The sequence below is a fragment of the Haliotis cracherodii genome, unplaced genomic scaffold (genome assembly GCF_022045235.1).
Source record: "Haliotis cracherodii isolate W230 unplaced genomic scaffold, xgHalCrac1.p SCAF_7, whole genome shotgun sequence".
Classification (NCBI taxonomy): Eukaryota; Metazoa; Mollusca; class Gastropoda; order Lepetellida; family Haliotidae; genus Haliotis; species Haliotis cracherodii.
The window spans coordinates 56132717-56158931 of record NW_027266330.1 but is presented as its reverse complement, the minus strand read 5'-3'; the positions used below and the strand labels follow the sequence as shown (position 1 = coordinate 56158931).

The 26215-nt window shown below is 41.5% G+C and overlaps 1 protein-coding gene across 1 annotated transcript in view; it reads right to left on the bottom strand.

Moving 5' to 3' along the window:
* Positions 1–1656: 1656 nt before the first annotated feature.
* The window catches only part of LOC139447306 (cohesin subunit SA-2-like), a 59914-nt gene continuing 35355 nt past the window's right edge, over positions 1657–26215 (bottom strand). Inside the window, exons 30-33 of the mRNA XM_071228608.1 lie at positions 25836–25971; positions 17918–18049; positions 16690–16930; positions 1657–4450 (exon numbers count right to left, since the gene is read on the bottom strand). Of these exons, the coding sequence (XP_071084709.1) occupies positions 4421–4450; positions 16690–16930; positions 17918–18049; positions 25836–25971 (539 nt within the window). The 3' untranslated portion in view covers positions 1657–4420. The remainder of the gene's footprint in view (positions 4451–16689; positions 16931–17917; positions 18050–25835; positions 25972–26215) is intronic.

Below are 26215 nucleotides of genomic sequence, written 5' to 3'. Positions count from 1 at the left end.
TCAAATCAGTGTTGGAGCCTGAAAGGTATTTGCACAATATGAAGAGTAAAAATTTAAGAATTGTTCTTAGTCGATTCAGATGTGGTAACCACAAACTGGCTGTTGAAATTGGGCGGTGGGGAGGTGTTGCTAGAGAGGATAGAGTATGTAAATATTGTTTTGATAATCTGAGTGTATCAATTGTGGAGGATGAAGTTCATTTTATTACATCATGTTACTTGTATAACAAGTTCAGAAATATGCTTTTGCCAAGTATTTGTAATAGTAATCTTTGTACTCTCGACAAATTTGAGAGAGTTATGACAGATAATTCTTTGTCAGAATCTTTAGCACTCTATATTGTTAAATGCACGCAGGCAAGGCAGGTTTATCTCATAGGTTAAAGGGAGACAACTTTATATACAGTTTACGAATGCTTCACCTCCTCTTGATGATTATAGTAGATCTCTTCTTAATGATTGTAATTGTTGTTTGTAACTTAAAATTGTTGTGACTTGATTATATACACATGTACTCTGGGCTGGAGGCCTTTATTACAGAATAAAAGAGTCTTGAAGTCTTGTAAGAGGCGACTAATAGGATCAGGTGGTCAATCTCGCTGGCTTGGTTGATGCATGTCATCGATCCCAATTGCGTGGATCGATGCTCATGATGTCAATCACTGGATTGACTGGTCCAGACTCGATTATTTACAGACTGCCGCCATATAGCTGGAATATTGTGGAGTGTGGCGTTTAACAACCAGTAACACAGGCAGGTTGTATAATTCCCAGGGAGTTGAGAATGTAAATTGAGTGCACACTGATCCGTTGACTGGGGTAATACTGTTGCACTCTGAGCACACTTCAGGGTGTGGATTTGGGAAATATATACATTAAAGCTGGGTGGTGGGTCTGTGGTTGATGCCTATGTCAGGACCTGGATTAGAACTGGTCCCCAGTCACTTGAGCTTGTTTGAAGAGATGACTAGAGAGTTGTTTGAAGAGATGACTAGAGAGTTGTTTGAAGAGATGACTAGAGAGTTGTTTTAAGAGATGACCAGAGAGTTGTTTTAAGTGATGACTAGAGAGTTGTTTTAAGAGATGACTAGAGAGTTGTTTTAAGAGATGACTAGAGAGTTGTTTCAAGAGATGACTGGAGAGTTGTTTTAAGAGATGACTAGAGAGTTGTTTTAAGAGATGACTAGAGAGTTGTTATAAGAGGTGACTAGAGAGTTGTTTGAAGAGATGACCAGAGAGCTGTTTTAAGAGATTACTAGAGAGTTATTTGAAGAGATGACTTGAGAGTTGTTTTAAGAGATGACAAGACAGTTGTTTTAAGAGATGATTAGAGAGTTGTTTTAAGAGATGACAAGAGAGTTGTTTTAAGAGATGACTAGAGAGTTGTTTTAAGTGATGTTTAGAGAGTTGAATAAATATTCATATTCGTCACTCTATATTCAGGTTGCATTTCATACTCGCCTCATCGTGTATTCGTTGCAGCCCTAGAAATTATGTAGCTGTGTTACTGCAAAAAATCAACAAAAATCTGTTGTGATATAACTTTATTCCAAACATCAACACAACTGACACACCAAACAATTGTATAATAAATTAAAATCATTTTACAGTTATGAATATGCAAACAAAACAAAGAAGAAATTCTACATGATGGTATACTAAGAATCAATGACTTTTAATGGAATGTTATAAACTCATATAAAACACATAAAACAATACCGAACTTGCTCACATATACTCCTCCATGAATCAAAGAACACCCAAGTCTTTCACATTACTATAATAATATGAAAGAATCGGATAGTCCTTAAGTTCTAGTAGTATACAATGTACTGAATGACTAGAGTTTTCTCAACCAGACTGACTGACTGAGTATGGTTTTACGCCGCATTTAGCAATATTCCAGCAATATCACGGCGGGGGACACCAGAAATGGGCTTCACACATTGTACCCATGTCGGGAATCAAACCAGGGTATTCGGCATGTCGTGCGAACGCTTTAACCACTAGGCTCCCTGACAGCCCCTTCTCAACCAGAAGATTCCATATTGCAGTAATTATCTTGTAGATTCATCACCAACATATTTCTGGCAATAGCATGAAATTCTGACATAGAAAATCTTTTGTTTGATATTCTTCTAAATTAACAGTCGATGAAAGATTTTACAAATGGGAAATTTTGATCCAAATTAACATCAAACATGTGAGTTGGCGATATAGGTTTATGGAAAATGAACAGGAAGAACGAATCCTAAGTTACAACATTTCAAATAAACTTGGTACTCGTATACTGTTGACTGATTTCAAGTACTGTCGAACCCTGTTGTCTTAAGAGAACCAGAGAAATTTGTTGATTTATTATTTATTGACTACACATGTGGTATGTTTGCTATGACCTAGCAATCAGACAACAGAAACGTACCACCCTGTTCATGTTATGAGTGAGTGAGTGAGGTTTAGCACCACTTTTAACAGTATTCCTGTTACAATGTATATGTCAGCTTAGTGTGGGAGGAAAGCCCGAAGTGATGCAGGTCTCAGACGTTTACCACTCGTGAAACCCACAAGCACGGGTATGGTGCTGACAAACCTAGAAACATAATCGGGGCGAACTGGGATTCGAACCCACAATCATGGGTTTCTGGGGTGCCCAAGGGACGCAACTCTGCACAGCGAATCGCGGCGCCTTAGATGACTGAGCCACCCCTGTCCCCTCATGTTATGTAAATATAGACAGAAGCATTTGTCATATCTACATTTAAACATCCACGTGCATTTTATTAAAATCACTGGATTATTATGATGACTTATCAATCTTATGACTTATTTTCATGACTTAACAATGCAAAGGTGTAACACATCTTTTAAAGTGTTGGGACATTAATTGAGTTCGAGACAAACAGGGATTCAATACCTTTGAATTAAAATTTGTATTGAATATAGAAATATATAGAAATATAAATAAATATAAATATATATATATAAATATAGAAAGAGTTTTGCCGGGACCAGCACAACTGTGTATGACACATCTGAGTTCGAGGCAACAGGGTTCGACGTTACTTCTGTATATTCATGATAAACAATTTTTCACTTCATGATTTGTTTGTCCACTTGAACGCCAGCATATGGAATGGCATGATATAGCAGCAAAAAATGAGTTGTTGAGGCTGATGATGCCACTCACAAGAAAAAAATAATCATGTATAATGGCTGAGATATCAAAGATGTTTAGCATTAAAATATATTCTATTTCAGTCTGAAGACATGGCTCGTTCGAATTACTCAGGGTTACGTAATTTCCTTTGTTGATATTCTTAATGTCTCTTTATATCTCATTCATGAATGTCTGTGAATCATATTATTGATCAGGTGCTGGGTGTTGAGGGGGAGTAGCTGTATAATGTATGGTATTAAGACCTCAAGATCTGGATGTTGAAGTGTTCCGCTAGATCAGGTGCTAGGTGTCGAGGGGAGTAGCTGTATAATGTATGGTATTAAGACCTCATGATCTGGATGTAGAAGAGTTCCGCTAGATCAGGTGCTAGGTGTCGAGGGGGCGTAGTAAATCAGGTGCTGGGTGTCCAGGGAGGTAGCTGTATAAAGTATGGCATGAAGACCTTACAATCTGGATGTTGAAATGCTCCGCTAGATCAGGTGCTGGGTGTCCAGGGAGGTAGCTGTATAAAGTATGGCATGAAGACCTTACAATCTGGATGTTGAAATGCTCCGCTAGATCAGGTGCTGGGTGTCCAGGGAGGTAGCTGTATAAAGTATGGCATGAAGACCTTACAATCTGGATGTTGAAATGCTCCGCTAGATCAGGTGCTGGGTGTCCAGGGAGGTAGCTGTATAAAGTATGGCATGAAGACCTTACAATCTGGATGTTGAAATGCTCCGCTAGATCAGGTGCTGGGTGTCCAGGGAGGTAGCTGTATAAAGTATGGCATGAAGACCTTACAATCTGGATGTTGAAATGCTCCGCTAGATCAGGTGCTGGGTGTCCAGGGAGGTAGCTGTATAAAGTATGGCATGAAGACCTTACAATCTGGATGTTGAAATGCTCCGCTAGATCAGGTGCTGGGTGTCCAGGGAGGTAGCTGTATAAAGTATGGCATGAAGACCTTACAATCTGGATGTTGAAATGCTCCGCTAGATCAGGTGCTGGGTGTCCAGGGAGGTAGCTGTATAAAGTATGGCATGAAGACCTTACAATCTGGATGTTGAAATGCTCCGCTAGATCAGGTGCTGGGTGTCCAGGGAGGTAGCTGTATAAAGTATGGCATGAAGACCTTACAATCTGGAAGTTGAAATGCTCCGCTAGATCAGGTGCTGGGTGTCAAGGGGGCGTAGTTGATCAGGTGCTGGTTGTCGAGTGGGCGTAGTAAATCAGGTGCTGGGTGTTGATGGGGCGTAGTTGTTTAGTACCCCTGGTGACTGTTGACATCCGACTGAAAAAAACACAAGTAAACACTAAATGCAAGAAGACTTACCCACTCCCTAACAGCCTGACCAAGATTTACCCACCCCGCAAGTCTGCCCAAGAATTAACCACTTTGCTGTGCCCTATTTTTGTCATTTACAAACATAATAAAATTATGCATGAGTAGTAAATACTATTTACCCAAGTCATCCCATTTCTACTTACCAGTAAAAAAGGTGCGTTGAAGCATTGTTAGACTTACCTGCAGCGTTAGAAATTGGCACTAGTCCTGTAGTCCTTACCAAACTCATTATAAGGACTAGTGGACAAAAACTGTTAGTTTCTAACCCTGACATTCCTCTCCCACTAAGTGGTTAGAGTAATCTGCCCTTGCCACTAGTTAGAGTTACCTGCCCTTAAAACAAAGAAAGCTCCTCACAGTGATATCCCACATGGAGTGGAGCACATTCAACACCAATGCTTCCACCAGTCACAGCTCCCCACTGTGCTTGGTGGCCTACAACCTTGCAGGGAGACATACAAATGACTGACTGTTTTGTTTACAAACATAACACCCAAATTATTAGTCAACTGGAATTTTTACTTCACTTGGAATAAAGTCAAGTCCCATTATTTCGACATGGTTGGTTGCATATGATTATGTCAGATAAATGAGTATGTCTTATAAACAAAATTAAGTAGTATCAACGTTTGTGATCGAAAACTGGACAATCACTCAAAGTTCGTTCTGACATGACCTGTAATGGGATGTCCTCAGCAGTAGTGAGAACTTGTGTCTGATTTTAATGAGATTGAGGTAATCTAAACATGTGTTTTATCCTTGTTTGTTTATTTAAAGCATTAACTGTGAATAATGAATGACACTTTTTATGGTTTTTGGTTTGGTTTGATGTTTAACGCCGCACTCAGCAATATTCCAGCTATATGACGGTGGTGTGTAAATAATCAAGTCTGGACCAGACAGTCTAGTGATTGATATCATGAGCATCGATCCACTCAATTGGGATCGATGACCGTGCATCAACCAAGTCAGGGAGTCTGACCACACGATCTTGTCAGTCGCCTTTTACGGCAAGCATGGGTTGCTGAAGACCTATTGATAGCCACTTTTATTCTTTGTCTCGATGCTACAGAGCTAGTTCTTGCTCGTTTTTTATGCACTTCCTCAGCATTCACCTGATGAAGGAGCAAGAAGTAGCTCTGAAACGTCGTGACAAAGCATAAAAGAAGCTGCTATCCATAAAAAGTATCATGTATTCACGGTCTCCCAAATTCTAAATGCCTATCAAAGACTTATTTGTTGAGCAAGTTTATCCCTGCATCCGTTGTAACATGCAGCAACTGGTGGACTGAAGTCTCGCATCCAAACACGGGGATGTGTACTCATTGGCAGATAAACAGGGCGTACGCCGATTACTGTGTCGGCCTGATTGTGAGTGATCTCGGTAGTTCGTTGCTAAGTAGGAGTGTTGGCAGTTGGAGTGTGAGACTGTCAGTTTAAAGGTGATTGTTGGATTAGTGAGTGAGTGAGTGAGTATTTTATAACGCTGCTTTTAGCAATATTCCTGCAATATCATGGTGAGGGACACCAGAAATGGGCTTCACACATTGTACCGATGTCGGGAATCGAACCCAGGTCTTCGGGCGCCACTAGCAAACACCTTAACTACTTGGCTACCCCACATGTAATTAGTGGGAAAGCAAGGAGGAACACTAGAGTTATCTGCCAATACACCAAAGAGTTATCTGCCCTTGCCATCAGGCTAGGCAAGCCCCACTTCAACACACCCCTTAAAGGTGAGGTTAAGTTGGGTTTAACGTCGCGTCCAAGATTATTGCACTTATATAGCAAAATATATATAGCGATGTGCATGCATGTGTGTACTAGTCCGGACTGATGCCGATTTATAGTGATAGCACACTGAGATACCATACCGCAGTTTAATATGAATACCCCACTCAGACACAGCATACTGACTCCGAGCAGACCATTCATTGTTAAGCCCTTTAATGCCGAGCGCCAGACAGGGTAACAACAAGTACCATCTTTTTTACGTCTTTTGGTATGATGAGGCCGGGGATCGAACCCCGTACCTTCTGCTCTCCGGGCGGACACTCTACCACTAGACCACAGAGGCGGTCAGTACGACCTTAAAACAAACACAAGTTCACTTTAAGAGATTAAACATTTTGTGATCTGATCGAGATGCCACCTTAGAGTTCATGTATCCTTAGTTTCATCCACTTACAAATCAAAACTACTCAAGTTAGGGAACCGGCCCTTTATTACAGGGTGGGGTGGGTCAGAGGGAATCAGGGGAGGGCATAAAAATAATACATATATTTGAGGAGGGTCATGAAAATAAGGGACATTTTGTAATAAAATATGCTGTTTTGTCTTTTTAGGTAGAGTGATCAAAAATATGTACAGGGACATGGGGAGGGTCAACCAAAAACATGCTTCTGGGGGAGGTTAATATTTTCAGTACATTAGTCTCATTTTTAAATTTTTTTGTTTGTTTGTTTTGTTGGTTGTTTAACGTCACATTCAGCATTATTCCAGCTATATAAATGGCATTAGTCCCTCATCTTGTGCTTGTACCGTAACTCACACTTAGTGACCTTGACCTTCAATGTCATTCAATCACATGCGATAACATTATTTGTAGCTTAGGGGGTGTTACAAAGATGAAATCTCAATATCACGCTGCTAATCTCCTAGAGTAGGAAGTACTTTGATTTTTCATGAATTAATCTGAAATTTTGAGAAATTCGCACAATGTTAAAAATCTAACCACTAGTGACCTTGTAGACCCCATCTTCAGGATCATGTACACCAAGTTTCATCAAATTTCATTCAAAAATATTCAAGTGATTGTGTACAGAAGGCAATTTCATTCCTAGATCATACTGGGTGACCTTGACCTTCAATGGCACAAATCACATGTCAGAAAACCTCCAAGGGGTACATGGTAGGTATCTCACGTATGAAGTCTCTAACACCTATTACCATATTCTACGTAATAAGCGCCTAGGGCGCTCTCAAAATTAGAAATAGGGGGCTCTTATTACAATATAATTTTGGTGAAAGAGTTGAAAGATTGTAAATTTCATGGTTTATGCTGACAGCCTGAGATGATACAGAAGAAAAGTCTGTGCATATTATACACGACAAATATAATTTTCCAGAATTATATTGTCCGTAGTTAAGGGTGCATATAACACACGAGTGCGTATTATACATGAACAAATAAGTCTTGTGTACATTGATCAATCAGAAGGGTGCTAATTAGGATTGTTCACTAGCCAATATATTAACAAATATCGCCGCAGGCGCTTATAACGTCGATTTCGATAAGCGAGTTGTTTAGAATGTCAACTGTGGCAGCGGCAAAGATCAACTGAGGAGCTGTTACTTGGCTGTGGAACTTGTGGGCCTATTCGAACAGTGACCCCTATTAAATGACCAGAATCCCAGACAATCTGAAACACTGTTGTATCAACTTACACCATATTATGCTGACTAACACAACTGTCATGGCCACTAATGGATAGAATATTGCATTTATTTTTCATTTCATTTCCCTCAAACATCAAACAAAGGACGTGCCTCTTAGTTGCTTAATGCCACACTCAGCAACATTCCAGCTACATTCTAAAGTGTGGGAGTTACGATCGTCTTAGTGCTGCGACTGTCGTAAGTCTATGTTAAAGTGTGGGAGTTACAATCGTCTTAGTGCTGTGACAGTCCTAAGTCTATGTTAAAGTGTGGGAGTTACAATTGTCTTAGCGCAAAGACTGTCCTAAGTCTATGTTAAAGTGTGGGAGTTACGATCGTCTTAGTGCTGCGACTGTCGTAAGTCTATGTTAAAGTGTGGGAGTTACAATTGTCTTAGCGCAAAGACTGTCGTAAGTCTATGTTAAAGTGTGGGAGTTACAATCGTCTTAGTGCTGTGACTGTCCTAAGTCTATGTTAAAGTGTGGGAGTTACAATTGTCTTAGTGCTGTGACTGTCCTAAGTCTATGTTAAAGTGTGGGAGTTACGATCGTCTTAGTGCTGCGACTGTCGTAAGTCTATGTTAAAGTGTGGGAGTTACAATTGTCTTAGCGCTAAGACTGTCGTAAGTCTATGTTAAAGTGTGGGAGTTACGATCGTCACAGTGATAAGATCGCAGCGCTAGAAATTGGCACTAGTCCTGAAGTCCTTGAAGAACTGCCCTACAGTTAAGGAATCATAAGGACTAGTAGTCATTTGACATTTTTTAAGGGCTTTGCTATATGTTATCATCTTAACGACTAGTGGACTAAAAATGTTAGTTTCTACCGCTGAGACGTTTGTGGAATGGAGCCCTGATCCATTTCTTTGCCACTTATGACCAGCCTAGGATGCAGGGCATCTATTTTAACCCGGGTCTCCATGGAGTAAGACACAAGGACCAAAAGGGATGCTGAGCTACACAGAGACCATCGGGGAGGGGCTACAATCATGCAAGGAAACACAGAAATAATGAATAGTGTAAAAATGCAGGACTTCAGATCGGATCATGTTCTTGTGAGTGAGTTGGGTTTAACGCCACTATGAACAGTATTCCAGTTATATCACGGCGTGTCAGCTTAATGTGGGAGGAAAACCTGAAGTGATGCAGGTCTTAGACATTTACCACTTCGGTGAAACCCACGAGCACGGGTATGGTGCTGACAAACCTTGAAACATAATCGGGGCGAACCGGGATTCGAACCCACAATCATAGGTTTCTGGCGTGCCCAAGGGAGGCAACTCTGCCCAGCGAATCGCGGCACATTAGACGACTGGGCCACCCGTGCCCCTAACCATGTTCTAGGACACTGACGGACTGTTATCCAAAATGTCCTAAAGATTTTTTTCAAATCTGGTAAATATAAAGATTGAAAATGTCTGAATGTATTTGTTTCTGTTAAAATAACTGAAAGCTCAGTATTGATTCATAAATCTGTATCACGAACACCAATCCCATGCAAGAGTAGCCTCCCTTGAATATTTCTCAATGATATTGTGCTGAAAATGGTGGATATGTTTTCTTTCTATTTGATAGTGGTGCTTTAAAGTACAATATACTACCAATTGCTTGTTATTATCCTACAACACTGCATCAATGAGAACACCTAATTTATAACAGGCCTGAATTGTGTGTTGACATTAACGATTGTAAAGCTGTCATGGAATATATTGTAAATTGGAGAACCATGTTTTAAGAGATAGATAATATTCCAGTTACAAAGAAACTATTATTTGGAGTAAGCAGGTGTGCTTTTAAAACACTTTTAGAAATTTTCAAGCTCTATATCATGATGGGGAATGGTTACTCAAGTTGAGGAAACCCTGAGAATGACAATATTATAATTATGGAAAATCTAGGACTTTGAACCCATGAATAGCAGATACTGGCACAGCTAGGGGACACAACTCCGAAAAGCAATATACAGCAACGACCTCATACAAGCGGGTGGCAAAATTTGCAGAGCTAGGAATCACAGCCTGATCCAGCTTTGTTTTAATGATACACCTGTGGATATCTGAGAAGGCATGGTTGAACTCATAACCGACTGACTGTCATGTTAACGTGATGTCTGCTGTGACGCCAATACTCTTACCAGCTTAATTATTTTCTTTTTAGGTCAAATTGAATTTCTGTTTCATTTCAACTAGCATTTAATTGGTATAGTAAGAATGTAATGGGGAAGTTAAGTAATTTTCCGTTCATCTGCACTCTCGAACCAATCTGATCAAACAAACAAAAAGGTAAATTCAGCTGGGAAATATGGTCAAAATATTTCAAAATTCACTATGATGGCATTCCCAAAGACATAAACTAAAGTATCAATGATACTAAATTTGGGGTTAAAGGGCAAAGATTCTTGTAATGGCCGCACCCGCAATGGTGTCAGCGAATACCGAGAGTTCGTCACTCACTGGGAGGGGGCACGGGTGGCTCAGTCGTTAAGGCACCGCGATTCTCTGTGAAGAGTTGCGTCACTTGGGAACGCCAGAAACCTATGATTGTGGGTTCGAATCCCGGTTCTCCCCAATTATGTTTCTATGTTTGTCAGCACCATACCCGTGCTTGTGGGTTTCACCGAAGTGGTAAACGTCTGAGACCTGCATCACTTCGGGCTTTCCTCCACATTAAGCTGACAAGCCACGATATAACTGGAATAATGTTAAAAGCGGCGTTAAACCCAACTCACTCACTCACTCATTCAGTGGGAAGGAACTAGTGCCAGAACCTATGATCATGATTCTAAATCCTGCTTTGCCCGGCTATTTTTTTTCGTTTGTCAGCACCATACATGGGTTTTCACCAAAATGACAATCATCTACGACCTGCATCACTTCGGGGTTTCCTCCCATATCAAACTGACACCGCGATGTAACTGAAGTTCTGTTCAAAGTGGGTTTAAACTTACAAATAAGAAGACATGCTGTACAAAAATACAAAATGAAAATGTCATGTGTCACATTACTGTAAACTGTTTCACAAGTGATGTTCATATTCTACTGTGTAGTACAATACAGATCTACCTACTCACCAACAACAGCTAACATGGGATATACAATAATAACAATATCATTAAAATAAGATCTTAGTTCTTGCTACCGCTAAACAAAGATCTGAGAACACCCCATTACAGGTCAAGATCTTGCGCGAACTTTGACCGACCAATGGAATGACTGACAAGAAGTCAACATTAGCCAATCAGAAGGCAGCTTTCTCGTGCTTTACGGCACTAATTTCAAATTGGCGACTACTCTTCGAAACATATTTTGACAAATTCTCGATTAAAAATTTGAAACCTGAACAAAAGAACATTCTGGAATGGCTGGTCTAGATTGTATGGATTCAGTCTTAAACCCGTAACTATCGTTCGGAATACCCCATGTAAAAGTATTTGAGGTTGCATGATTAGAAATCACATTCCAACTGTCACTTTCATGATCTGATAAGCAATGTTCTGATCGATCGCATGACAGATCGTTCTGACGTGATCCCTTATGGGATGTCCTCAGATCTTTGTTTAGCGGTAGCGAGAGCTAAGATCTGATTTGAATGAGATTGACAATAATATACACCGATATGTAGGACAATAACTCGATGTATTCACTACAGTGCTTGCCATTGATTGGTTCACTTACTGACTGGGGGTGGACAATATGGTGCCTGGCCTGTAGGGGAAAATAAAGCCTTTGATTTCAGGATTTATTGCAGGTATAATACATTTTCTTAAATCATATCAGAATAAGGAATATTTTCGGAAAAACATTTTAAACATTAATGTTCAGTCATTAAGATTTACATTTACAAGTTTGTATCTTATTACAGTAATTTAATATTGTAAAATAAAGACTTACTTTTAAGGATTAAAGATTATTGAGGAATGACTTTACATGTGAATATTAGTATCTATCCATAAACATATTTACATGCCTATACCATGAAATACGCATACCATACATAGACGATTATCAAACTTCCTGTACAGTCAATGAAAATAAAATGCCTTGCAGATTGTCTCAATAAGCAACAGTCATGCAAATGTAAGAAGATATTGTAATAATATCTGTAAATATCATGCAGAAAAAGATACTGTCTACTTGATAAACATCTTCCTTGACATCTTGTAACACCAGCAACACAAAGCTGGATGGGAGTATTGTCTTGAGTGAGTGAGTGAGTTGTGCTTATCGCCGCTTTTAACAGTATTCCAGTTATATCACGGCGTGTCAGCTTAATGTGGGAGGAAAGCCCCAAGTGATGCAGGTCTCAGACGTTTACCACTTCGGTGAAACCCACGGGCACGGGTATGGTGCTGACAAACCTAGAAACATAATTGGGGCGAACCGGGATTCGAACCCACAATCATAGGTTTCTGGCATGCCCAAGGGACCAAACTCTGCACAGCGAATCGCGGCGCCTCAGACGACTGGGCCACCCGTGCCTCAAGGATTGTCTTGAATAGGATGCATTTGAAAGTAATCAGTTCATGCTAAACTCTAAGATACCTCAAGGAAAGTAGCTCAGTTCATCTTGTTTGATTCCTGTTAATGAGATCAATAATGTATTTTACCACTGTCAACACATCGACAACTCAGCGTTCAAAATTGGCACTAGTCCTATAGTCCTGGCCAAACTGCCCAATAGTTAAGGTATCACAAGGACGAGTACAAATTTGGCCTTATGAGGATTTTGCTATATGTTATCATTATAAGGACTAGCAGACTAAAAATGTTAGTTTCTACTGCTGCAACTGAACCTCTTATTGCCAAATCTGGGGTAAATAACTTGGCATAGGAATTAACTATCAAAGAAAGTGTGTTTAAGTTTCCATCATCGATACTCCATGGGTTTTGTATACACTATAATCCTCCATTACCCGTGAACAGAGCCGACTGCTCTGCGGTGTAGCAGTCACAGACACTTGGCTGTTTCAGTCAGCCGACCCCTTTCATGGTGACCTTTGAACTTCATGTAATCTGAATGCTCATTGGTCACTGAAACCAGTTATAAATAAGGCCTACACCTCAAATCGGCCATATATATTCCTGTGAAGGAGGAATGTAGTTTATACAAACTTGGGAAGTGTTGACAATGGACAGTTTCATTCTCCAACATTCCTGATGCATCTATGATCTATCCTCCCCCATACAAGCATTAATGGTAACATGAAAAGATGAAATTCTGAAAAAGTAAAATAAATAGCATTCTTGTAAACAAAACTAGCCATAATAAGCTCCATGAAAGCCATCCTGAAAATACTACAAGTGATGTGTTCATGCCAAACCCCTAATAAAAAATAATAGGTTACCTACTCAAATATTATTTATCCAAACAAACTATTTTCTTGTTTTACAGATATTTGGACATATTCCAAGAGGGGAAAAAAAAAATGATTTGAGTTTATTTCCAAAAAATAACCCTCTTGAGATAACAGGACAAAAACATTATAAAAGATAAATATAACTTACAGGAGGAGAGACCGTAACCTGAGACAATATCTATGTTTGAGCTTAACCCACATCTTATTTCCACACGCTGGCACTCTACTACAGTTATCTCCCTTTAGAAATCTGAAATTTTGAATTCCAATTTTCCTGGAAATGGCCCAGAGTTTAAATAGGTTCTCTTCCTGATACACTCCCTCTTCCCGAGGCAAGAGAGTTAACTGACTTTAAAAGTCCTGTTTCCAACCTTGCCGAACTAGGCTGCAATTCCTGGGCGCCACTGGCTATTACGAGTTATGTCCCTTCTAAGCCTCTCCTATGGACCAATCAGATTTTGTATCACTTGCATTTTCTTCAAACAAAATGGTAGCGCCCAGTCAAGACGATCTGATCAATAATCAAGATCTACATTGTGCAAAGTGCACAAATCACCTAAGCACCTTGATTAAAAGCATGAAAAGATCTGGAAAATATCTGTTGACAATGAGTTGGCGGTGCACATGCTTTGCAAATCCTGCAATGAGTTTATGAATCGGATTACGATCTTGTTACACAATTTTGATGGGACTATGCATAGACTTGTTAGTCCAGGCAAAATGTAACTCCATAATACCAGCCTAGTTCAGAAGGGTGGAAACTGGGCTTTTGTATAGTCAGTCAACTCTCTTGCCTCGGGAAGAAGGACACACTCTTTAAATGTAGTTTTCCCCCCAAAAGATACCAACTTCGTAACTGGCTCATAACTTAGGAAAGACTCTGTGATAAACTGAAAAAAACTGACTTCCTGGTGAAACACGCCACTCAACTTTTGAGATGGATACCGATATCACGTACCTTTCAGACATATTAGTTCCGACCTACTTAATGTCTCGTGTATATGGATTTAGTAAGTTACAATGATGAGTGATTTTGGTTTTACGCCGCTTTTAGCAATATTCCAGCAATATCACGGCGGGGGACACCAGAAATTGGCTTCACACATTGTACCCATGTCGGGAATGGAACCAAGGTCTTCGGCGTGACGAGGAACGCTTTCACCACGAGGCTACCCAACCGCCCCTACATGCTGAGAGACAGGTGCAAAATTAAGAAGAAAATCCAGCTATCTATAAACTAGAAAAGACATTGGTCCATCCGTTTTATAAAAAATCCACTTAGTACATAATGAAATATCACTATTGTTAGTTGAGCAACATACAGCAACACATTGGACAGATAACATGTATCAGAAGAGAGCTTATGTGTGTGAGGATTATGCATTCCTCTACTGAACTACTCCGACATGACTGGTCACTGGGTGATGAACACATTCAGTAGTACATCCAACACTAGCAATAAGACAGGTCGCAAGTACAGCCTTCGAATTTAATGCAAGTCTATAAACATGAGAGTAGTACATTTAGCGGAGGACAGCAGTGTTCCCGCTGGCTTTTGAAACTGCCAGTACACCGACAAACTGGCAATTCTAAAATTACCAGCCCCCCTCCCCCCCACTCCTGTTTTTGTCAGTCCCAACTTTTACCTAGTTTTGATTCTTTTAACATCATCAACAATGCTGTGAATGTTCATCGCTGACAAATTCAATGACGTCATCTCTGAAGTAACTTGGTGAGGTTTATATGTCATTCACATAAAGTTCAGTCACAATTTTCTCTTTTCCCCCCAGGAATATTCTCACTTTGGTTTCAGGCAACTTTACTGAATATTGCTGATGTTTTGTTCAAGAATTGAGTGAGTTTGATTTTACGCCGCATTAAGCAATATTCCAGCAATATCGCGGCGGGGGACACCAGAAATGGGCTTCACACATTTTACCCATGTCGGGAATCGAACTCAGGTCTAAGACGTGACGAGCGAACGCTTTAACCACTAGGCTACCTGACCGGCCCCTGCTCAAGAACAAAGATTTTTAGGTACTTTTTTGCCTGTCTACAGGAACTTACAGTCACATGATTTACCGGTCCAAGCCTAATTTTACTGGTAAAAAACTGTTAATTACCGGTAGAAGGGAACACTGGCACAATCTAATGACTGCAGACCTCAAAGACGAGTGGGATCATGGGTGGCCCAGCCTTTTTAAGGCGCCGCGATTCGTGGGCAGAGTTGCGTCCCTTGGGCACGCCAGAAACCTACGATTGTGGGTTCGAATCCCGGTTCGCCCCAATTATCAATTATGTTTCTAGGTTTGTCAGCACCATACCCGTGCTCGTGGGTTTCACCTATGTGGTAAACGTCCGAGACCTGCATCACTTCGGGCTTTCCTCCCACATTAAGCTGACACGCCGCGATATAACTGGAATATTGTTAAAAGCGGCGTTAAACCAACTCACTCACTCAAAGACAAGAAGCAGTTGAGGGCTGTAATTCTGAACCAGTACCCAACGCTACAATTTTGCTTTCAAGTTGGACTGAATAAAATTGGGAGAAATTGTAAATATTGTAAACATTTTTGTCTTGTTCAAGCAGGACTAGCAACAAACTCTGAGAACTAGCCCTCTGGACTATTCTTAAAAAAAAAAATTTCTTAACCTGCAATCTCTCAATCAATAGTGCAATCCAGCCTTCGAAATTCACGCTAGTTCGCTAGCCCGACACAAGTAACTTGTGCTGAGGACAAGTTAAAATCCAATGAATTTAGACCTCAATGACTGGTAACAGGAGAGGGACATCTGTTTTACCAGTTCTCCATCCTTTGATTTGACTTAAACTACAAATTATGTGGTCCTTGTTTTAGATCCTTTAGCGCCAGGCAGGGTAACAACAAGTACCATCTTTTAACGTCTTTTGGTATGACGCGGCTGGGGATTACATCCCCATTCTCAAAGCAGACACTCTACCACAAGACCATGGAGGCTGTCAGATGACAAGACGGAATGGGACCGGTGGGACCGGTGGGACCGGTGTCTGACTTGATTGTCTGACTTGATTGTCTGACTCGGTTGTCTGACTTGGTTGTCTGACTCGGTTGTCTGACTCGGTTGTCTGACTCGGTTGTCTGACTTGATTGTCTGACTTGATTGTCTGACTTGATTGTCTGACTCGGTTGTCTGACTTGATTGTCTGACTTTATAATCTGTGCATCATCGTTGCTCATACTGTTAACATTAATTTCATTATATAGTTTCGAACACTGTATTTTCCCCAAACACAATACACTCTCTTCAACTCAGGAATACTTGTTAGAGATTTTTAAATCTTTTTTATCATCGGGCAGTGACCATCATGTTTGAGTATTTAAAAAAACCAGCGTTGCCACGGTTACCACTCACTGAAGCATCATCAACATAATGGTTCTCGCCAAGCAGGCCGCCGCCATAAAATTGACCTTGTTGTGGGTGTTGCTGCTGCTGCTGCTGCTGCGGATGTTGCTGTTGTAGCTGCTGTTGCTGTGGATGTTGTTGAGGGTGGTGGTAGTACCCCTGTGGGGTCTGGGGAGTGGGGACGGGGCTGGAGAACTCCGATATGTTGCTGGCCTGATCACTCTCTGACGGCACCGAGTGTTGCTGGGGGCTGGAGGTGAAGAAGGTAGTCAGAAAACAGGAACTAACATAAGTTTATTAAACACGGACAACTTACTGTGTGTGTATGTGGTGTGTGTGAGTGTTTGTGTGTGTGTCTCTGTGCATGTGAGAATGTGTGTGTGTGTGTCTGTCTCTGTGCATGTGAGAATGTGTGTGTGTGTGAGTGTGTGTGCGTCTGTCTGTGCATGTGAGAATGTGTGTGTGTCTGTGCATGTGAGAATGTGTGTGTGTGAGTGTGTGTGTGTCTGTCTGTGCATGTGAAAATGTGTGTGTGTGTGTCTGTCTGTGAATGTGAGAATGTGTGTGTGTGTGTGTCTGTGCATGTGAGAATGTGTGTGTGAGTGTGTGTCTGTGCATGTGAGAATGTGTGTGTGTGTCTGTCTGTGCATGTGAGAATGTGTGTGTGTCTGTCTGTGCATGTGAGAATGTGTGTGTGTGTGTCTGTCTGTGCATGTGAGAATGTGTGTGTATGTGTGTCTGTCTGTGCATGTGAGAATGTGTGTGTGTGTGTGTGTGTGTCTGTCTCTGTGCATGTGAGAATGTGTGTGTGTGTGTGTCTGTCTGTGCATGTGAGAATGTGTGTCTGTCTGTGCATGTGAGAATGTGTGTGTGTGTGTGTGTGTCTGTGCCTGTGAGAATGTGTGTGTGTGTCTGTGCATGTGAGAATGTGTGTGTGTGTGTATGTCTGTGCATGTGAGAATGTGTGTGTGTGTGTCTGTGCATGTGAGAATGTGTGTGTGTGTGTGTGTGTGTCTGTGCATGTGAGAATGTGTGTGAGTGTGTGTCTGTCTCTGTGCATGTGAGAATGTGTGTGTGTGTGTCTGTGCATGTGAGAATGTGTGTGTGTGTCTGTCTGTGCATGTGAGAATGTGTGTGTGAGTGTCTCTGTGCATGTGAGAATGTGTGTGTGTGTGTCTGTCTGTGCATGTGAGAATGTGAGTGTGTGTCTGTGCATGTGAAAATGTGTGTGACTTACTATCCAGACACCTGTTGGTGTTGACCTCTGCTGTACGTGACCTCAGCCGTCCGCTGCATTTCCTGCTGTTGTTTCTGGCTGTTGAGCCACGACACCTGTGACTGCGTCATCCCCATTGCTGCTGCACCGGAACTACAACCACCGCAGGGATACAGTTAGTGCATGGACAGGATAGTTCATTTTCTAGGACACTGACTGATTATCGTTTAAAATGTCCCAAAGATGTATCCTTTTTCAAATTAGGTAGTGATATCGAAGAATATACTATCAGAATTTCATAAAATCATGAACATGCCACTTGTCCCCAGCAAAACATAAGATATAGCCTGGAAGGTAATTTAAGGTACCAACGTTTACTACAATATCTGAAAAAACTATCGGACCTACTCCAGTCAAAGTTGGTATGAGATTATTAAACAGTCATACATAACTGGATATTACATTTAAAGACAATCGGTGCATGAATAAAAAATCTAAATAAACTATATTTCATCAACAACCAGACCTGTTCGTCACGGGTGGATCGATCATTCATTGAAACAGCCATCTGTATAATGCTACCCCTGCGTCACTGGGCCATATGACACAGTTGAACCAATCAACGCAACTCGAAAGGGTGCACGGGAATCACGCACTCACGAATACGGTGTTAGTGTTTGGCGTCTCAACGTGCGTGATTCCCGTGCAACCTTTCGAGTTGAGTTGATTGGTTCAACAGTGTCATAGGTTCGATAGGTGCGATAGTTTTTCAGATATTGTAGTACATGTTGGTACCTTAAATTACACAAGAGTGGAGGGATGGAGATAGTGGCTAGTACTTGGAGACTGGGCTTGTAGAGGGTGGAGATAGTGGCTAGTACTTGGAGACTGGGCTTGTAGAGAGGGCTAGAGATAGTGGCTAGTACTTGGAGACTGGGCTTGTAGAGGGTGGAGATAGTGGCTAGAACTTGGAGACTGGGCTAGTAGAGAGGGGTGGAGATAGTGGCTAGTACTTGGAGACTGGGCTCGGAGAGAGGGGTGGAGATAGTGGCTAGTACTTGGAGACTGGGCTCGGAGAGAGGGGTGGAGATAGTGGCTAGTACTTGGAGACTGGGCTCGGAGAGAGGGGTGGAGATAGTGGCTAGTACTTGGAGACTGGGCTCGGAGAGAGGGGTGGAGATAGTGGCTAGTACTTGGAGACTGGGCTCTTAGAGGGTGGAGATAGTGGCTAGTACTTGGAGACTGGGCTCGTAGAGGGTGGAGATAGTGGCTAGTACTTGGAGACTGGGCTCGTAGAGGGTGGAGATAGTGGCTAGTACTTGGAGACGGCTCGTAGAGGGTGGAGATAGTGGCTAATACTTGGAGACTGGGCTAGTAGAGTGGAGATAGTGGCTAGTACTTGGCGACTGGGCTCATAGAGAGTGGAGACAGTGGCTTGTACGAGATAGTTCCTAGTACTTGGAGACTGGGCTCATAGAGAGGGCTAGAGATAGTGGCTAGTACATGGAGACTGGGCTTGTAGAGAGGGGTGGAGATAGTGGCTAGTACTTGGCGACTGGGCTCATAGAGAGTGGAGACAGTGGCTTGTACGAGATAGTTCCTAGTACTTGGAGACTGGGCTCATAGAGAGGGCTAGAGATAGTGGCTAGTACATGGAGACTGGGCTCGTAGAGAGGGGTGGAGATAGTGGCTAGTACTTTAAGATTGGGCAAGAAGAGTGTGTAGATAGCGGCTAGTACTTGGAGGTGGGGTGAAATGGGGTTTAATGTCGCGTCCAAGATTATTACACTTATATAGCGACATGCATGTGCGTGTATGTGTTTGTGTGGCTGCTTGTACTAGTCCAGACTGATGCCGATTTATAGTGCTAGCTCACTGAGATAACATGCTGCAGTTTAACATGAATACCCAAATCAGACACAGTATACTGACTCATAGCCGACCAGTCCTTGTTTTAGCCCCTTAATGCCGAGCGCCAGACAGGGTAACAACAAGTACAATCTTTAAACGTCTTTTGGTATGACAAGGCGGGGGATCGAACCCCCGGCCTTTTCGCTCTCCGGGCGGACGCTCTACCACTAGACCATGGAGGCTGTCGCTAGTACTTGGAGACTAGGCTCGTAGAGAGGGGTGGAGATAGTGGCTAGTACTTGGAAACTGGGCTAGTTAAGGGGGCTAGAGATAGTGGCCATTACTTGGAGACTGGACTAGTACATAGTGAAGATAGTGGCTAGCACTTGGAGACTGGGCCCGTAAAGAGTGGAGATAGTGGCTAGTACTTGGAGATTGGGCTAGTTGAGGGTGAAGATCGTGGCTAGTACTTGGAGACTGGGCTAGTAGAGGGGTGTGTAGATAGTGGCTTGTACTTGGAGAATGGGCTAGTAGAGAGTGGAGATAGTGGCTAGTACTTGGAGAACTGGTTCCAGTAAGGGACGCAACTCTGCATGGCACCAAGACATTGTTTATCACTCCTTTATGAGGTGAAATGGGGTTTAAGGTCGCATTCAAGATTATTGCACTGATATAGCAACATGCATGGATGTGTGTGTGTAGCTGCTTGTACTTATCCAGAATACTGACGATTTTATAGCACTAATCTCACTGAGACACCATGCCGCAGTTTAACATGTATACCCGACTCAGACACAGTTTACTGACTCCCGAGCCAACCAGTCCTTGTTTTAACCCCTTAATGCAGAGCGTCAGGCAGGGTAACAACAAGTACCCTCTTTTATCATATTTAGGTTTCACCCAACCTTCCGATCTCCGGGCAGACCATCTACCACTAGACAGCGGAAGTGGTCGCCCATGCCATTCCAAGCAGGGTAACAACAAGTACCATCTTTAATCATCTTTAGGTTTCACCCAAACTTCCGATCTCCGGGCAGAGGATCTACCACTAGACAGCGGAAGTGGTCGCCCATGCCATTCCAAGCAGGGTAACAACAAGTACCATCTTTTATCATCTTTAGGTTTCACCCAAACTTCCGATCTCCGGGCAGAGGATCTATCACTGACACGGCCACGGATCGAACCCCGGACCTTCCGCTCTCCTCGTGGATGCTTCACCACTAGACCAGGAAGGTGATCAAAATAATTTCAAGCATCAGCTTACTGATAAGTGTGTATTGTTTTGAGACTTTGTTCTGATTTTCATATTTACTTAAGTGAGTAGAACAATGTGTGCCATCCCTTGTGTAACACATGTGTCAGTAAATATGTTAATTCCACTGATTTCTTCCATGTTGTCACCTGCATTTTTTAGCTTTGAGTGTTCCCTCTGTGGGTTCAAATCCATCTGTGACATTCGATTCTTCCTCAATTATGTATCAAATTAAAACAATAAAAAAAAAGAGTACTATTTTCTTCAACACCAAAGACGGATACAATTAAAGCCCAAACAGGATTAGTTTTAACAATTTCAACAGATGTAATTCTGTGTCCCAAGAGACACACAGTGCATATTATTTGCACCCCTTAAAACCCTGGTACCCATATTGAGGTGTAACTCTGCACAACTTTCTCGGAGCAATCTTAGCGGTATGAATGTTGTAAGTCTATGCAAAGGTGTAGCAGTAGCTACTGTCTTGGTACTAAGATCACTCAAGGGGGCGCTGGACCCTGTTCCACCGAGTGAGTGAGTGAGTGAGGTTTTACGCCGCTTTTAGCAATATTCCAGCAATATCACGTCGGGGGACACCACAAATGGGCTTCACACATTGTACCCATGTCGGGAATCAAACCTGGGCCTTCGGCGTGACGAGCTAACGCTTTAACCACTAGGCTACCCGACCGCCCCCCTGTTCCACTGAGTGATCGTAGCGCTCAGATAATCGTAACTGCCTTACTTAACACAGACTTACGACAAATTGTAGCGATGAGTTCACTCAGTGCTAGTGGGCACGGAACCTTGTCCAATGAGCGATCTTAGCACTTAGATAATCTAACTGCTATACTTTAACACAGACCTACGACAATCGCAGCTCTAAGACTGCTCAGTGCAAGTGGGCGGGAACCTTGTCCAATGAGCAATCTTAGCACTTAGATAATCTAACTGCTATACTTTAACACCGACTTACGACAATCGTAGCTCTAAGACTGCTCAATGCAAGTGGGCACAGAACCTTGTCCAATGAGCGATCTTAGCACTTAGATAATCTAACTGCTATACTTTAACACCGACTTACGACAATCGTAGATCTAAGACTGCTCAGTGCAAGTGGGCCCGGAACCTTGTCCAATGAGCGATCTTAGCACTTAGATAATCTAACTGCTATACTTTAACACCGACTTACGACAATCGTTGCTCTAAGACCGCTCAGTGCAAGTGGGCCCTGAAATCCTTTCCACATAGAGATCTAAGCCAACTGTAACCGCTACAATTTAACCCTGACAACAATCATACATCTAAGATTTCATCTTGGGGTGGGTCCCTGGACGCAATGATCCAAATCTTTGATCACTTTGCCAACCATCACATGCTGTTTTAGCAGAACCTGTGTTTCATCCTCCACAAATACGAAAGGGTTACGATCACCATGGATGAAAAATCAAAAACAAACGTGGAAATAAGAACACAAGAAAGGCATACAAAATGAGCATTTATTTACAAAATGCATCGGATGAAAATGAAGCCAAAATGAAAGATACACCAGTGGGAGTTACAAAGCAACAGAAGACAATAATGAGAAACAGAAGTTTGAATAAGTGTGACGACAACCCACCACAGTGCTTCAGTATTCCCATTCTAACCAATCTCAGTAAAATCAGATTGAAGTTCTCGCTGCCGCTAAACAAAGATCTGAGGACATCCCATTACGGGTCACGTCAGAACGACCTCTCGAGAACTTTGACCGACCACTGAAATGACTAACAAGAAGTCAACATCAGCGAATTAGAAAGCAGCTTTCTCGAGCTTTATGGCACTTGTTACAATCTGACAACTTCCGTTTCAGACTACGCTTGAAATATATGTTGACACAGTTCTCGATTACAGTGCAACGCCTCCTCCATTCAAATGTTTATCCCAGGGTAGCGAGAGATAGATGATAATTTTGACAGAATCAGTAGTACGGAATACCTCGTTACGTTTTCAAGGTTGCATGATTAAAAAACACATTCCGACTGTCACTTTCATGATCTGGTAAGCGACGCTTTGATTGGTCAGATGGAAGGTTGTTCTGACGTGACCCATAATGGGATGTCCTCAGATCTTTGTTTAGCGATAGCAAGAACTAAGATCTGATTTTAATGAGATTTTATTCTAACAGTACATGGATCATTATTCTTTTATCAGGAATAATTCTAGGATGGGGCCTTGTGCTTTTAGCCCCTAAATTTGAAAAACAAAGGTCCACATTTTCAAATAAAATAGAGCATTTTAACATTGTGCTGTATGGGCGTACCTCTGGTATATTTGAAATTTTCACATAAAGGGCCCATGTCAGAAAATCTCTAGAATAAACCCTGCTTTATCAATTGACAGATATTGAAAAGAATGTCTCAAAAACAAATACATAAACTGAAAGATACTGAATCATAAAATATAATCTCATACACTAAGGAAAAAAATGCACTGTCATTAGAAAGGATAGTGATTCTTTATACAAATAACCAATGAATACGATCATATTCCCCTTGATAGAGAAGATATAAATATTACTACACTAGATAAATCCCTGGTTCTTGTGATGTTCTACAGAAATAACCCACACACACTGAAGCACTGTGTTTATAATGATTGACAAGGTAGAAAAACAGATGGACAAAATGTGATTGATATTTCTTGTGCTTGAAAAAGTGTTTCCAGCATGACATAAATCAGTGACGTCAACCTACTCTTTGTAACTACTGATAACTGGTTTGCCGGACATCAGACGCAGAATTCATTGAGACATTGTAACAGCCTCACGTTATGTAACTCAATCAACATATGGGACCACTGCTAGATGTACACCTAACCTTATAGTATCATGTTCTGAATCAAATATATATCATCATGTTCTGAATCGAATACAATTGTTAACATATTAAACTTGGTCTCGTCGCTATATGGCTGGAATAATGCTGATGCGACGTTAAATTTTATCTCACTCACTTTAACTCAGTAACCCTTCAAAGGCTGACACACCCACTAATTATTATTCTACATACAACCAATTACCAATCTTGGATCAGAGACAAGAAATCTTATTCGTATCAGCTTTCATATTAATCTGTATGAAAAATATCGACTAGCACATATATAAATAAAATTTGATTTAACTTAATTCTACATGATCCCATTACACATACTGTTACATACACCTGGTCAGCAGTGAAAGGGTTACTATGACTGGCAGTGTCTGAATTCTGGTGAATATGAATATTTATTCCACGTCTATTATTACATCTTTACATATATACATTTATCTCACACTGTGAAAACTTGGGACACATTCTGGGATCTAAAAACTGAAATACAAAGAAACAAAACTTAAAGTGAGGAAATAAAATATGACGACATGAATTAAAGAAACAAAAAGTGAACGAAAATATTCAAAGGAGAGTGCAAAGTAAGATGTGGCCATAGTTCATTTAAGCAAAGACAGGTACCGTATTCAACGTAATAAGTGCCCAGGGCGCGCTCAAAATTAGAAATAAGGGCTTCTCATAAGAATAATATTGAAAGATAAATTTAATGGTTTATGCTGACAACCTGAAATGTTTATGTACGACAGATAGATACTGTTTTTTGCCACAATTTAATTGCCCATAATTAAGGGTGCATATAACACACGAGTGCGTATTATACGCGAATATATAAGTCCTGTGTACATTCATCAATCAGAAGGGGTGCTAATCGGGATTCTTCACTAGCCAATATCTTTCCAAATGTCGCTGTGGCGCTTATTAGAGCGGGGTGCTTATTACGTCGAATACGGTATGTGATCATAGCCATTTTTGGATGCTTATTCTTAAATCCCCGCTGGTCTAGGAATCTATTTCGATTCTTTACAGACTGCTGTCATATAGCTGGAATATTGCTGAGTGCAGCGTAAAACAACAAACCAACCAACAGACTGAACAAATAACAACAACCTACCTCTCTACCCACCCACCTACCAATTTTAAAAATAAATGTGACCGGAATCACATCATTACTTTGATAAGGCATTACCATCATCAAAATGAAATCCTTTTAGTTAAATTCATTTTGAACAGGAAAATATCTGACATTTTTAGAAATTGGCACAAGTCCCATGGTCCTTGCCAAACAGCCAAATTGTTAAGGTATCATAAGGACTAGTGAGTGAGTGAGGTTTTACGCTGCTTTTAGCAATATTCCAGGAATATCACGGCTGGGGACACCACAAATGGGCTTCATACATTGTACCCATGTCGGGAGTCGAACCCGTGTCTTTGGCGTGAATAGCGAATGCTTTATCCACTGGGCTACCCGACTGCACTCATAAGGAGTAGTAGAAATTTGCCATTCTTAAGGGTGTTGCTATATGTTATCATTATAAGGACTTGTCGATTAAAATTGTTACTTGCAGAGGGACCCGTGGACATTGGGGGTAAAATTGTTCTTCAGCAACCCATGCTTGCCGTAAAAGGCGACTATGCTTGTCGTAAGAGGCAACTAACGGGATCGGGTGGTCAGGCTCGCTGACTTGATGCATGTCATCGATCCCAACTGCGTGGATCGATGCTCATGATATCAATCACTGGTTTGTCTGGTCCAGACTCGTTTATTTACAGACCGCCGTCATATAGCTGGAATATTGCTGAGTTCGGCGTTAAACAACAAACAAACAAACAAACAAAACTTGGCGAGGACCACCCTTCATTAGCCAGCCCCATGCAGGTAGTGGGAAGGAATGACGATGCAAGGTATTGTGGCTTTGTGAAAGAGTAAGAACAACAAAGATCCCGAATAACAACATAGAAAACTCACGTATCGTCCACAAAGTCTTGCTCGGATCCCTGTTCTGAGATAGTCTCGTCTATTCTCCGTCGCTTCTGGACAGTCGATGTCAACGGGGGGACGCTCATCGGGGCAGGGGTCTGGGGTTCAAATCCACTCTCGTCAGCTGAAAGTGGAACAGTCAGAGCTCATCACAATGGTAGAATTTCTTCTGCAGACATTTTGATATCACCAATACATGACAACATACACAAACACTCCCTAAGAAACAGGCGGTTAATGTCTTCTTATTCCATCTTCCCAAGGCAAGGGCGTTAACTGACTTTAAAAGTCCAGTTTCCACCCTTGCAGAACTAGGCTGGAATTTCTGGGCTTGATCGTAGCGCCACCAGTGGCTGTTTCGAGTTAAG